At 38.0% G+C, this 16,190-nt stretch overlaps 1 protein-coding gene across 1 annotated transcript; it reads right to left on the reverse strand.

Annotated features, from left to right (window-relative positions):
* Positions 1–957: 957 nt before the first annotated feature.
* ANKRD50 (ankyrin repeat domain containing 50) lies at positions 958–15,670 on the reverse strand. The gene is made up of 3 exons (XM_080639075.1): positions 15,451–15,670; positions 3,810–7,357; positions 958–1,460 (listed from the first exon to the last, which is right to left on the reverse strand). The coding sequence occupies exons 1-2, from the start codon at positions 15,653–15,655 to the stop codon at positions 3,813–3,815; spliced, it is 3,750 nt and encodes a 1,249-aa protein (XP_080495201.1). The 5' UTR covers positions 15,656–15,670; the 3' UTR covers positions 958–1,460; positions 3,810–3,812.
* Positions 15,671–16,190: the final 520 nt, after the last annotated feature.

Here is a 16,190-nt window from a genome sequence, read left to right on the forward strand (position 1 = left end):
TCTAATTAATCCTCTATGAAAAATAACCTCAGTTTTTTATCATCTTATTTCTGGAATGATCAGAATTTGAGTATGAAAAAGATGAAACCCAAGCCTTTAGAAGAAATACTCATACAAAAATAGGCTTATTTTCTAAAGAGCAAGGCTGCGTAACGGTGAATAGTAGAATATAACTTGCATTTGTAGGAGAAAATAACCCACTTGTTTCGTTTTACCACTCACAGAGCTGTGTAAGTAAGATGTGCACATTCAAAGGAAAAATTCATACTGTTCACTTTCACAACAATAGCCTTGATTTTGCTCTCTTTCATGCAAGCAAAATTCTGCTGTAAGAGTGTGGAACCAGCTTTCCATTATCCATAGATGGACTATCCAGACTGCTGATCAACCATGCTCCAGGTACAGATACACTCACACTGGCTCTACCTAACCCATCTGAAGCAGTAACCACATTCATACAAGTTTGTGCTTTAAAAGAGTTATTGTATCAGGACAGGGCTAACTCAGTAAACTCTGTACTCCCCAGACAACACTATTACTAATCGTTTGGCTCTTCCACTGTACTTTCACTGCATATTCTCCATGGTTCATTTGCTGACATTCTCAATACAATCCTTCACCTTGGAAAAACGAAAGAGCTGTTTCTAATGTATAAAGATATAGATGAAAGCAGGATCAGACCTTTTACTTTAGCACCTAAAACATACCCATATTCGGTTACCTCACTACTGTAACAATAACAGAGGCTATTTAAGATCAAGTGTCCAAGAGCAAATTTGCCTATTGCTTTCAGTGGTCGCATCCATCCAGATTTGGAGCTGCAGTACCAGGTAGTGGATTTTGCCTCTTAAAAAATCCCGAACATACTGCAGATGGTTGCAGTCTGACTCCTACCACTGAACAGCGATTACACAGACAGAACACACAAGTACAGTATTTATAAAATACTGTTACAAGAGATGTATTTCTGGAGAGAACTTCTTGAAGAACACAGGGAACTGACCATACAACAATGCAAAAGTGACAAACTGCTTGCTTATTTTCTTTAGCCACAGGAAAATAAATACAAATAGCACTGCCTTTCCATACACAGTTCACTGTGGCACATGCACCTCTACCAAGCATTCTGGAATAGAAAATCAGAATTCCTTGTTCTTACCATTTTCAGCTGTTGTCAGAGAAATATAGCATATATCTTTCTGCAATAAAAAAAAAAAAAAAGTGCTCATTCTGTGTATTAAATACAAAGTACACAAAATAAATTTTTGAAGCACAGAGGGTTATACTGAGAAGGCAGCCTGAAAATGTAGGCACGTTACAGTAATTAAGGTAACTGTACTGTATAATCACATTCTTGAATTTCTAGGTGGACTAAACGAGCATTGTATGCTTTCATCCCAGCCAGCTGACAAATCATTCGGAGCAGAAGCACTTCTGTTCGTAGCATCATGAAAATTGGCCTGAAAGTACAAAATAAAAATATTAAAGTTTGAAAGACTCCATAATATGACCAGTGTTGTCAAAAAGACAGCTATATAATTTCTAATTGAAGTTAAAAGCACACAACAACACAACAATAACAAAAAGTATTTCCTGCCTAAATTCAAATCCCATGATTGATTCCCTGTGCTCTCTCTATCATCCAAAGTAGCTACAATGTCCCCACAGCAGGAGAGCTTCCCGAATTGAGTTCAGAAGTGGCAGCCAAGGAAGGAAAGCCATTCCTCCAGTGCTCCAGTGGAGTAGTTCCGATATGATTCTCCACAGGTGACTAATTTATTCACTGGTCAGGGAAATTACTGTTTTCATGTTCATGACTTGGCAATAAAGGAGGTAAATTATAGCCTGCACCAAGCAATTCATAATCCACATAAAACTGTTTTAAGCTTCCATGTTTAAAATGAAGCAGTGAAAAATCATTAGAGAAAAAGCAGAACGAACCATTTAGTTATCCATCACCTCAAATGCTTAGCCACTTGCATAATCAAGTACTTGACAAAATTCAGTACTACTGAATTTTCAATAAAGCACTATTTGTTCTAGACATGGCAAAACCCCAACTTGAGTTTTAAAATTATATGTGGAGTCTTCAAATTTTTTTTTTCCCTGCTTTGTTTATATTTTGAAATCAACAAAGATGGCAAATTCATTAAAACTAGTCTTTTGATGACAGGTCAGGTCAAAATCGATATATCCTAGCTCAGAACCATATGATTTATTTACAATACAGTGTGACATGAAAGCAAGCAATAAATATCAGGCACAGCTACATCAGAGTTAGGAAATAAAATTCCTGATTGTGTTTTAATATGTTTTATGGAGGCAGGAAAAAATACAAACAAATTTAAATCCTGTTTAGACATGACACAGAACTGTGGGAATCTGAAATCCTTTTGACTTTTATAAAAGATTTAGGGCCCATGCTCTCTCACCTGTTTATTCCTTTCTGTGGCTGCTCCTGTTCTACCGCCTCTTCATTTTTGCCTGCCCCAGAGCTCATCTGACAACTCCCCAATACATGCATTTATTTTACTAATGCACAGGTTCTAGTATATAGTTTTTTTAAAACATTGTATTGTTTCAAACATTTTAATTTAACCAAAATGCCAACACCAAGTAAACATCTTACAGTCCTGCACAATATTCTAACACTCTGCTGTTCCCAAGAGATCTCAGCTACATCTAGAGAGATGCAGTCCATTAAAGTGAAAAACATTTCCAGGCCATTTTGGGAAAAAAACTATGTGTTTTTACAGCTGAAAGCCTCCCATCTGTGGATTCTGCACCACCTGCAATTGTCCTAGAAACCTGCAGTCCGTGCTGACCTGCAGAACTGAGTCAGTTAGCAAGAACATTCCTGCTCTAAGGAGCAGCAATCTGATCTGTCAAAAAAGCAGCATTTACACAAACAAAAAAGTATGTTGTCACAAAAAAGCAAATAAGCAATAAGAGATGCGCATGCATTTCAAAGATGCTGCTTCTTTGAAATTCAAATAGAAAACATATTAATTAATACATTCCCAATGCCCTCAAAAAGATAAACCTCAAAGACGAAGAAAATTGTTCTATTTTAGCTGACTCACTGACACTTTATATCTGAAAAAGCTAAACAAAATTCCCTGAAAATGCAGTATGGGAGACAATGTAAGAAATCTAAATGAACTCCAATGATTAAGAACTACAGAACGGTCAGAAAATTGGCACCATAACATAGATTCTAATCTTGTTCTGAAAAATGCCATCTCTCTCATAGGAAGGTTACCCTCACAGTTACAGAAACATAAATCCAAAGCTTTAGCTTAGTATTTTAACTTTTTAAATTTGTAGATAATTATACTACTGAGATTTCACATTTAAAATCCAAATCCACATAAGTGGTTGCCTGTAACTTACAAGAATCTTCAGAAGCTTCCTGAAAATCCATTTTTGTAAATGAAATAATTACTGTATCTGAAAATCGCAAGCATTAAAATTCCCAGCTGTCAGTATGTTTGAAAATTCCAAATCAATGCTCCATGAAATTTGCTGGTTTATTCAGTCACCCATCAGTGATGGGGGGGTATGATTAAAGCAATCAGAATGCAATAGAAAATATGATGGTGACCCAATTCCTCTACGGTTGATGCTTTTAAACAACAGCAAAACGAATATTTGCCAGGTTAAGATTTTAAAATTCATGGTTTTCATTAAGAAAGCCATTATGATATAAGCGACAATGAAACATGATTTTAGCGTACGTAAAATGCACATGATGCAATACATTTGCACATAATGAAAGCATTTGCTTCGTTTGTACTTGGATAGGTTACCTTTTATAACGGTGTTTCCTTCTTGTAGTTGAAACTTGGGTCACTACCTTCAATCTGAAGTTTTAAGGCTTGCTTAAGGCTGAGTTCTGTCTCTGCAGGAGGATAGCCTTCCAGAACTTCCTGATGCCCTCTATCCTGCACTGTTCGTGGGACAGAAACCCTACCAAGAAAAACCTGATTGCTCTGAAGATGGTAATTTGGATTTGTCATAATTCCATTTCTCTTCTTCTGCTCTCCACTGTGTTGGTGAATTAGGAACTGCTGCTGAGACCGACCAACTTCTTGCTGACCTGGAGGGACCAAAATTTTGCACTGTGTCTCTGTCGGCATTGATTTAAGCGGCACACTGGTCCCAGATTTGGCAATAGGTACTCGTTTATCAAACTGAGTCATTTCATACTCTAACACTTTTGGTTGGGAGGAACTACTTTGTTTTATTTTCTTTCCAGCTGACCCAGATTTACTGGAGTTGTCCATTTTCCCCCCTTTGCTAGCTTTAGTTGATTTCAAACTAGGTTTTACTTGGCTCCATTCAAATTCACTACTTGGCGAGTTATGATTTTGACTTAGGGAATGAGTTGTGGAAGAAGGAGAAACAATAGACTGCCTACTTCTGCTGCGTGGCAGGGAATGTTGTTGTATTTGCTCTGTGAACGACAGGCTGTGGAAACTATCGATGGGCACTGTCTGAGCAGTCGCAGTTGATGACGTGGTGCGGAGAGAAGAATTTTTGGAGCTTTTCAGGGAATTATTTGATAAAGATGACTTCTGACGGTCAACTGTAGAATCAGGTGACTCTGAAGGAGAACTGAAGGCATGAGCAGGTCCATTAGATAAGCCACGCATATTAGGCTGCATATCTCCACCAGTGCTCCCTGAACTATTTGACTTCATTGTTAAGGACTGCATTTTAGAAGAGACGGACTGTAAGGGTTTTTGCTCCATTGTGTGGACTGGAGATGGTGTGCAACCATTCAGAGTAGATGCACCATATTTTTCCAGTAATTTAATGATCTGAGAGTGTCCATTTTTAGCTGCAACACGCATTGCAGTGCGCCCAAATTGGTCAGCATGATTTGGATCAGCACCGTGCTCCAGTAATATTTGTACAACATCAATGTGCCCTTCTTGGGCTGCAATGCAGAGTCCAGTAGCACCTTGATTACATGTATGGTCAACCAGAGCTCCATGCTCAATGAGAAGCTGCACTACCTTCACATGACCTTGCCATGCAGCAGACTGCAAAGCTGATCTCTTCTCATTATCTGCAGCATTCACATCTGCATGGTATGTTATCAGCACCTGCACCATCTCAAAATGGCCCTGCCAGCAGGAAACATGGAGTGCTGTTCTTCCCTCAGCATCACTTGCTTCTACGTTTGCACCATTTTCTAAAAAAAACTCAGCCATTGTAAGCTGGTTTTCTAATGCTAAGATATAAAGTGTTGGCCGGCCATCAGCATCTTTGTAGTTTACATCTGCCCCATGGCTGAGCAGCAGTTCAACTATATCTCTGTGACCTTCTAAAGCAGCAACCCGGAGAGCATTTCTCCCATCATAGCCTCTCTGATCAATATTGGATTTATTTTCCAGTAATATCTGCACACAATCATAGTGGCCTTCTTGTGCAGCTAATATGAAAGGTATGCGTCCATCATTATCAATTTCATTTGTCCTAGCACCTTGTTCTATAAGAGCTTCACATATCAACCTGTGACCTTCAAAAGCTGCCATATGCAAAGGTGTCCAGCCTGCATCATCTCTGTGATTTTCATCTAGTCCCCTGTCCAGCAGAGTCCGAACTACTTCAACATTGCCTTGTGCAGATGCTATGCTCAGAACAGTTCTCCCTTCACTATCAATGCTATCAACAGCTGCACCCCAAAATAAGAGAGTATTTACAACTGATGCGTGGCCCATTGAGGCTGCTGCCAGAAGGGGTGTACGACCATTGTTGTCTGTGTGATCGACATCAGCTCCTCCTTCTAGAAGTAGATCGACAACATCTACATGTCCTTCATAAGCAGCTACCAGCAGTGGAGTCATGCCATCTTTATCACAATGATCAACTTCAGCACCGCGGTCAATTAGAAGGCTAACCACTGAGGCATGCCCTTTACTGGCTGGTACACAAAGGGCAGCAACAGACAGCGCAGTCCTTCCGTCCACATCCTCGTGGTTTACCTCTGCACCATGATCCAGCAGGTGCTCCACGATCTCTTTATGCCCCATGTACGCGGCTGCAATCAAAGCTGTTCTGCCCTCATTATCAGCTTTATTAACTTCAGCACCATGTTGAAGCAGATTCAGCACAATATCTTCATGTCCTCCCCAAGCTGCTGCTCGCAGTGCTGTTCGGCTATCAGCATCTGCACAGTCAACTTTGACTCCAGCATAAAGGAGCGCAGAGACCACCTCTGTGTGCCCACCCCACGCTGCAGATCGCAGTGCCGTCCAGCCATCGTGATCAGTGTGATTAACATTAGCCCCACAACCAATCAAGCAATTGACAACCTTGGTATGTCCCTGTCGAGCAGCTAAGGTAAGTGCTGTTTGCCCATGAGTGTCTTCTATCTCTAAATCTGCTCCCCGTGAAACCAGTAAGTTAACGACATCGAGATTGCCGCTGTACGCTGCGTTGGCCAAGAGCGTTCTCCCATTGGAATCACACTGGTTTACTGATGCTCCATTGTCTAACAAGGTGCGAATGGAATCTTCTCTCTCCAGAGCCTGCCGAACAATGCAAGATGTGCGGTCGTCTTCACTGTTGACGTGAGCACCAGCTTTTACCAGCAGCTGTAATACTTCTTGTTCTTTAGGAATTAGGGTTGACAGCGAGTCTTTGACAGGTGTGCCATTCCATATCATCCATAACGCCAGCTCCGAAGTCTCTAACTGTAAATTGGAATTAATTAAATGCAATGCAAACTCTTGAGCTTCTAATGGTGTTAGATCCTTTGCTCGGCAAGTGTAACTCATTGCCAGCATTCTGTGTCCCTCTGCTGCATTGCACAAGTATTTTTGTGTACAGTGCTTTACATCGAGCAACCATTCTGCAAAACTGTAATGAAACAAGATTTTTGTATTTCCAAGTCCGTCAACAAGGACTTTTGACAGGACATCCAATTTGCGTTGAAAGTCTTCCATCGTCAGCATCATATTTTTGGTCCACACTGCATGATACAGTTCTGTTGTGGTTAATGGTCTACAGGCTGCAAGAATGACGTTAAGAATAGGCTGGACCTTTGCAAATTGTTTTCTCACAAAAAGCCTCTGACAGAGCCAAAGGTAGAGGCCATTTAACGTCCCTGGAATATCACGGATCTCTCGTAACATAATAAAATTCTCCACAACTCCATCTAGGACACGTTCCAGATACAAAAAGCAGCCGCTGCTTTTGATGTGAAGCTGATTCAGCATTTCTGCAGTTTCTTTCGTAAGATGTTGCCTCAGTGCTTCCTCCTGATCTAAACGATGCAGAATATATTGCTGCACATCTTTCACAATGTAAGCCTTTCGGAGATCATCCAGACTTATTTTTCGAAAACCTATTAAAAAGGAAAAGATATATTATTATTATTTCTAATCTAGTTTTCCTTAACTCAATGTTAAATAAATAAATGGCAGACCTTTCTGTGTAGAGAACACCCACAATAATATATTTTGTGTGTACACATATTAAATGTAAATAAGAATACCAAAGAACTTTGATAATAGATGCATTTTTATCATCATCTACTATAAGAAGCAATACCTGCTACTAATGAAGAAAATACTAAAAATCACATTGCACCTACCTTGGACAATACTAAATACCTAAGCAAACCCACCAGAACTGCAACTGAAGTAAGTTTATTAAGTAGTAGTATATCATTAAAGGAATAATCCCTTCTCCAATGTGGTTAACAATGGAATTCCAATTAATTTTCAGCTATTTAAATTTAGACAACTATTTTATTCATATATTACAGAAGAAGTTATTCACACCTGGTGCACATGCATGATGCATATGCTAAATGTGAATATGCTAAATATGCGTATGTTAAAGTGATCTACGTATATCGATCACTTTAACTTGATCACCTTAATTTCTCTTAAAAGATAGTTTTTACAATATAACAGAGAGACACCCTCAAAAGTAGTTTTTCAGTATGCACTGAAAATTACCTAGTTTAAGTAATAAGGGCTGAGGTTTAGATGAACACCCCCGTTCTTTGGTAAGTGACTCACTTTATAAGGAAACAGGTTTTCTCACAGTCATGTGATCTCATTGCTCTTCCAACCTGTTTACTCTTCACGGGAAAAGGGGAAATTATTTCACACATACATACTGTGTACATCTCCTCCCTACCTGTGTGTATGTATATCTTCCCTGCACAAAGCGAAGAACACTATTCTTAGCAGCACATCCAAAGAAGTCCCTAGGCCAACCTGAGCGGCCTTAAGGCTTTTGGGAATGAGGTAGAATGGAGATTTAGTTGTATGGTCTACACAGCTATTCCTGCCATTTAAAAGAATGCTTTGGTTGTGCCAAGTTAAGCATTTGATGAAGAGCTACCTTATTTGATTAATGACACATTGCACTGTTTGAACACTAGTTTTCCGGAAGCTATGGGAAAACCACAGAGGTCACAGGCACAGCAGTTTAAACTACTGTGTTTTAGGGCAGAACTGTACCTCACTTCTCCAGGAACAGGCTGTAATCTCTTCCTCCAGCACACTAGATTGCAAACATTTCCTTACAGTCAGCTCAGCTAGTCATAAAACCACCGAACTTTGCTTCTCAAACAAAAGGAGTTACTAACCTCCAAACTATACTCAAGAAAATGCAACCACAGAGCAACACATTCAATTTTGGCCCCTTTTCCATGGAACAAATAATTTTAAGTGAGACTCAGAAGAACATTACTTTCAAATCTGTATTTTTCATTGTATTTAAACATTCGGTGGATCAAACTGCTCAGTTTGTGAGCTTGTTCTGACTGAAAATTACACCTGGTAACAGACCTGTGTTTTTTGTTCCCAAGTGTCTTCAGCAGAGGTTCTGAATGTCACATGAAGCTCACTCTGTTAATTGTTTAGTCTACAGGAGTATTGTACAAACATAACAGATTAGAATTGAGAGGTAAACTATGGTAGTGTCACTAAAATATTTATTCTCCCCTTAATAATTATGGTAGCACTACAAATCTAACAGGAGTGAATCAATAGAATACCTAAACTAAAATAGAATACCTAAACAAAAATCATGCTTCTCCCCAAAATCAAATCACTTTTGCACAGTCACTTCTCAGGCTAAGACTACACTGATAAGATTGTTTTCTTTAAGATTTGTGAATAAGAAGGCCATGAACTTTAAGTAACATCCTAACCTGACCTGCAGAATGGCATAATTGATCAATTTACTATGTACTTGATTATAAGAAACTTTACTGAATAAGAAGAGACACTGCCCTGTGATCCTGCAGATCCCAAGCTTCCATTTCAAGTGAATGTTTCTAGGTTAGGATCCTTCAGAAGATACAGAAATTAAAACAGAGGCATTAAAACCAGGACATTGCTTGGTGCATGCCTTCACAGTTGAATACATACTCAGAACTGTAAACAGACACAAGTGTCCCCTGTAAACAGACAACACACAGTTGTCTGGTGTGCAGGGAACAACTCTTTTGCTCAATTTAGAGCAAATGCAACCACTGCATTCACCCACCTTCCAGCTCTCTGAATCTCTCTGTACCTGTCACTTGGCTGAATGAGAATAGACAATGCGCTCTGCAAACTCCTCCTCAATGTGGTTAGTTGTAAGTGACTCTGCTCACAACATACCCAATCTCTCCCATTAATCCCATGCCCACATCCTTCCTTCCAGTATATATCTGCTTATGTGAGCTATTTTTATTTTAAAATTACTGGTTTGTTTTTTTTTCTGTTCTTACAGGAATTAAATTTCATTTCCCCACAAGAAAACCTCTGATTGACTCACAACAGCAACCCTGAGATTTTTCAGCTAATGCTCAGTGTTGCCTGACAACTACACTTCACGTCCCTTGATACTCAGCCTTCACATGAAAGCTAGCAGGGTGATAACTGTTCAAGCATCTTTGTCCCAGTATGTGTGCTTCAGAAGCAAAAGACTTCCTTATATTGTATGTTCTTTGAATACCAATTTTCATTTTGCTTCCCAAAAAGTGAACAATATCGCCCTACTCTCTACTTAAGATATACTGAATGTCTAAGCACTTCAGCCAAACAAATTTCAGAAGACTTCAGGCCAGTGAGTACTCCAGAAGTCAAGAATTTAAACAATTTGACTGGCTCTATTTTCACAGCAGCTAAAACTCAGGTTTTTTTCTTTTGTAGTATTTCCAAACATTCCTTGTTAATGAGATCCTCTATACTGAATCTGAAGACCAGTCTGTATAGCAAGCAGCACACTATACTTCATACATCCCAGGCATGATCTGCTCTTTAAGGGCCTGGGATTAACAAACTGTCATTGAAACAGACTTTTCAACAGAAACAGGTAATTTTAACCACTGCACCGTGCCATAATACAATAAACAAATAATTCAAAGAAGGCCTTATAGATAGAACTATTATTTAAAAAAATAATCTCAAATTCTTATTGCTAGCTTGAAGGAGGAAAACAAAGCTGTGTTTTTTTTCCCCTCAACAAATGAGGTCATTTTACATTCTTAAACAAAGATCCTGCAAACTTGCTCTTCAACCCTACCACATATAATAAGTCACTTTCATGAGCAAGAAGCACCAAAACATTAAGAGAAAGCTCATTTTGTTTCAGATGCATTCCCATGAACTACTTAAGCTCAGCAGAGCAGGAGACAGAAGTTGAAGTCCCTCAACATTTGCTTTTTTTCATTGTTAAAATTCTTACAACACATCACTTTCAACCCAATGGGAGCTCCAATATGGATTTTCTTGATATATTAAATACCTGGCAGTTCTCTAAACAAATTAGTTCCAAATGTATTTCTTGGCAAGATCCAGGGTCATTCAAAGGAAAAAAAAAAAAAAAAGAAAAAGTAGTATCTTGGCTATATAAATAGTTTTACAGTATGTCAACCTTTTCAAAATTTAATAATAAAATTAAGCTATTACCTAGCAGGTTCCAGAAAACACTTAAAAATATCCTTTTACTTTCATATCTTTAAATACATTTACATAATTAAATTACAAAAGTTTTAAGTGCATTTTAATAGATTTCATTTAACTGCATTGTTAGCTTTAAAATAATCGAAATTATTAAAAACACGGCAATGGTTTGGCATTAATAGCTGACACTGCTACTTTAAGCATATATTAAATAAGGTATTTCTATAACCATTTATGCACACCTGCTCAAAATGAGTAAGGTATCCAGCAGAGTAAGATGCACATGAAAATTCAAGTAGAACACTTAGCTTTTAGTGCACTGGCACTATAGTATGCACAACAAATTTCACTGCATATACCCCAGATGCTAAGAGACACCGACACTGAAATCTGCTGCTCTCACTGGTCCGTGTCATTGCACAGAAGTTTATTTCACTAGATTTGCAGGTAACAGTCCATTCAAAACGGTTTAGTCTTCCCTCTTGAATGACAAAGCAAATAAGTTCAAAATGTACACACAGCTTTTTATAAGGAAATATGAAATGCCCTAGTATCATGTTTTCAAAGTGGCAATCAGACCACTTTGAAAAAGACCAAAAGTGGTAACGAGAAGAAAGGAAACAGTAATTAAAAGCTCACAGTTTCTTCCCCAAGCCTTCTAAATAATTTATTTTTTTTCCTAAAAACCAAACAAGAACAACAAATGCACTTTTTCAAAGCTTTAATACTACAGAAGTAAATTTTAAAACCACATAAATATATAAAAATGATCTTTTATAGTGAAAATCCAACTCCCATTAAACACTTTAAAGTAACATGAAACCACCCAACTAAATTCCTACCTTCCAAAAATCAGACAACAACTTAGATTTTCTTTTCTGAAACAGTCTCTCCTCAAGTGGTCTTATGCCATCTATTTTCTGGAATGGCAGCTAATGTTCAATTCCAAACCAGGCCACTGATTTGATTTGGGGTTTCAGCAATATGACTAGCTGGGTAGCTTCAGATATCAAACAGTTTGAGTTTTCCAGGAAGCTGAGCTGACTTTTACTCCATTTCTCTAAAGTTTCCACAGTTTTAATTTTAGGAAAGGGTGCAACAAAAGCAACACTCCACATGTATTTAGACCAGAACCAGCAAATAGTAGAAATATAAGAAAGACATGGTCCCAAGATTTCTAATCCAGAATAAGTTTGGCTAAATATCAGCCTTAGTATCTGGCTGTCTGGAACTGAATGCCAGATGAAAGGAAGGTGACAAATGAATGACAGATTGTCTACTTTTGCTTACGGGTAAGTGGGTGAACAAAGCTTAAGCTGCCTCTGAGGCTAAACTGAACCCTTTCAGGTCCACTTTTGATTCTTCCTATTGTAGTTTCCAGCATCTTTGTTATCTAACATTAATTTTATGAAAACTAGGGCTCCCTGAGGTGTGACATCGGCATGCATTGTACCACACCGGTGCACTCACGCATCTCACATTGGAAGGAATTCTTTGGATGACGAATGTCAGTGTGTAATTGAGGGGTATAATCGAGCCAGATGCCACAGATAATTGATTTATGTAGCAGAAGAAGAAATTAAGTAAACACCTATTAAAAACTAAAAAGCCTCTTTGAATCAATAAATAGCACATTTGTACATATGAACTTTTATCGACCTTTATGCTATTAAACAAATTAGCTGCTTTTCACTCAGATTTAGCTAAATAAAATTGCCTGATTTTAAAATGCCTGAAGTTTTTAACCAATATGATGGATCTTTAAAAAGGGAATTTAGTTTTGTAAGAACAACTGCTTTGCTTTCAAGATTTAGGGATGATGTGGCAGCTAATCTTGATAATTATGGGCACAAGACAGAGAATTGTTAAATTTAGGGAAAAAGTCAGTAAGAAAAACAAAGAGACGTGATATGGCAGTTTGTGACAGTACACATGAAGAGAAGGCAGGAGGACACCAGCATCTGTTCCCCTCCTTTTTTACTCAATTGGCTGGCTTCTTCTCACTGTGGAGGGTGACCGCAGGCTCATGCAAGAATCATTTTGCATTTGGTTCATATTTTTGAGGTTGTCTCCGCAGCCACAAAAGGCAAAACCTTTTTTTTTTTTTTTTTTTTAATTTCATTTCTAATTAATGAAAGCTGAGAATCTGAGTAAGGGCAAAAATCTGTAGCACATTGTGCTACTACAGAATCTCGGAACACAGAAGGGCCCAGAACACATCTGCAGCAGATGCAGACATGCAGGCACAACTATTTAACTTACTTAAGAAAGTTGCCCACAAAAGAGAAGGAGCAAAGAGGATCAGAACAAACACTCCTCCTTCTTTTCTCATTCTTAGAGGAGTAGAGATGATGAATTCACCACCAGCAGTGGCAAGATGCCACTGGATGAGAATGACTGTACTCTTTTCCATGTCACCACTATTTTTGGCTAGGGAGATGCCTGCAGAGGCTCGTCTGTACTGGACACCCAAAAAACATTGTCAGGACCAGGCCACTGCAGTAATCCTGCTCCTGGTCATTGATAAGACTTGCTGACAAATAGGTTTAGCTCTCATTTCAGCAGATACCTGGAGGAAGTTTTCACTGCATGAAAATTTTAAGTGAAAACTGACTGTAACCAAATTAATATTGGTTAACAGATATTTCATATTGTACTCCAAATTTTTTTGCAGAAAAAACTACAGATGGGACACATTTTCCTAAAATAATCCTGAAAGAATTCCAATCTTCCTAAGTAAGAGTGAAACTGAGGGATTTTTTGTTCCAAATCAAAGAAGCAAATTTAATGAAAATTTACAGTGATTATATTATCATTATGGTTGCAAACATTTATTTTCTGTGAAACTGGAAGTACTAGAAATTCAGTACAATAGCATTCTATTATACACCACTTATTTCTTCAGTCATGAGGGCAAAAAATACTTATTGTTGATCTTGAATTCTGTGTGCTCACCAATTAAATAGCTTTATAAATTGGCTCAGCTAAAAGTAAGCATTCAAATACCATAAAGGAGAAGAAAAGTTTTCCCCAGTACAAGCTCTAATGACAGTCTATCCTTGTTAGGCTAGAACTAGAAAAGAAATCAACATTATCTCAAGTTTTGCAACACAAACTTGCAATGTGTCTGAATTTAACAAAAGCTTCAGCCACGCTCCTCACATTCTCACTATACCTTTCACAAACTTGAATACAGCTGTAAACAGGAAAATCATCCAACAATGTATTAAGCAGGCAATGGTCACATTGGCTGTAATGTCACAATTTTCCTTCATAGCGGATAAAACTAATTCCTCCAAACAGACCCTAAAATTTCTTCTTAATTTCTATCCAGTTACTTTGAGATTCATTCTTTTCCTGCTGTACCTTTTCCACGGTGAAGATGGGATTTTATTATCATAAATCAACTTTATGTTATTCATCAAGTCACCCTCTGTGGAAAGGAGAAATTAACTCATTCAAATTACATTTATTTTAAAGGCATATCCATTAATTCGGCTGATTTTTCCTGTCAGGAATTCCATCTGGAAACACACTTAGAAGACAACAGCAATTTTCTAGGACTAGTCTAAAACATTATATGATTCAATGGAAAGGAAATGGAACTGCTCTGAAGAAAGTTTTGTCTGTTACTTTGGCAATGACAACTTATCTAATCAGCCAAGCTTTGACAAAACTATTCTCACATGAACATCCAAAGGAGGCCTGTGAAGCTTCCCCAACATTTCCTTTAGTTCTCACATGCTCCCAAATACCAATCTTCATGTCTGCCACTGATTAATACAGTGCTTCATTCCAAAATGCAATTATCCCATTGACCTTTTGCCACTGTGGAAAAGAGCAAGCCTATGGGTCTATGCTCTATAATCACATTTTTGTCCTAATTGTGGTCTTAATACACACAGGCTTTATATATAGGCCTGGAATCCAGTCTAGATATTGCCCTTTATTAAATTTCAGAGAACTTCCAATAACAATGTCATTATAGTGAAGAAATGTTCTCATGACACAGTAAAGCCTGGATGAAGCTGTAAAGAACTTTTTACTGTGTAACCTTTGCCAAAAGTATACTCCAAGAATCCCCATCTACATTGTTCCGCTTTCAACTTCCACCTTCAAAGATTATTCCTTGCTTTCTGAAAATGAGGGGAGAGATTTTAATGGCAGATGAAAAAAAATATTCTTTTGAGGTTGCAAGGAATGGGCGTACACAGCCAACATACTTCCACATCACCACATTATTTCAAAGCTTTTTAAAACTAGCAAAGCACAAGGAAAAGTCAAAGCAGAAGCAGCATATTCCTTGCAGAAGTACTGCAAAGACGTAACTTACCTCAAAAGTGTTTGGCTGATTTAAGCTTTCTGTAGTCTTTAGTGAACTGGAATGTGTGTTTTTTAGAATTGTCATTGTTATGACTGACATTTTTTAGAACTAAGCATGCATCAGTATTTTCAGCAATGATCATGGGTCTTGTGAATACCACGTTTTAGTTACAGGTAGCTAACACTTCTTATGCTCTGTACTCACCTGTAAACATTTTTGTAATAGCTTTACTCTGCTTCCGGGCAGAACACAGGAGAAGCAGCCAGGGAGGGAAGAACTCAAAGTGACCAGCTAAAAGTTCCGCTATTGTTCCAGACAAACTCGTAGAAGTCTGTTCACCCTCAGAAACGTTACAGCCCTCATCGACAGAATCCACAAGCAGAAAGAGGCTTTGCTGAGGGGGCTTCATTCCCAAGAGAGGGAGCAGAATACACCTGCAAGGAATGTGAATCAAAATCAGTATTTTAAATACATTTAACAACGCATTGACTATCATACAGTCATTCAAGTCGAAGCTATGATCAACTTAAAATGCAAAGTTACCTTTTTAAACAGTCTAAGGAGCTTTTTAAATAGTTACCACAGAAAATACTGAGATGGACTGAACTAACAGAAAGAGAAATAGTTTGAACAGTCAGTGATGCAATTCTTGCTTAGACAATATTACTTTTTAATGAACTTCTAACAACACTTTAAAATGATGTGATGTTGTTCAAGGCTGATTAGAAGACTTGCAAATGTGATGTTTCACTAAGAAAGAAGTCACTTGGCTTAAAGTTTAAGAACCTTAATTACTGCTGGCTCTGACAAAACTGTTGATACTGCTTATCAGAAACTAATAGCAAACAATAGTTGGTTGTAAAACAAAAGTCGAAATAAAAGACACAAAGTTCAGAGTGGAAGTCTGAATGAGTAACGGTCTTACAAAGAACAGAATTACTGCC

The sequence above is a fragment of the Psittacula echo genome (genome assembly GCF_963264785.1).
Source record: "Psittacula echo genome assembly, chromosome: 1".
Lineage (NCBI taxonomy): Eukaryota > Metazoa > Chordata > Aves > Psittaciformes > Psittacidae > Psittacula > Psittacula echo.

Excerpts from the sequence above, each read along its gene's own strand:
- ANKRD50 (XM_080639075.1), bottom strand. The coding sequence starts at position 15,655 with ATGAAGCCCCCTCAGCAAAGCCTCTTTCTGCTTGTGGATTCTGTCGAT. Across the intron at positions 7,358-15,450 it reads TATTACAAAAATGTTTACAG|GTTTTCGAAAAATAAGTCTG; the intron begins GTGAGTACAGAG and ends CCTTTTTAATAG.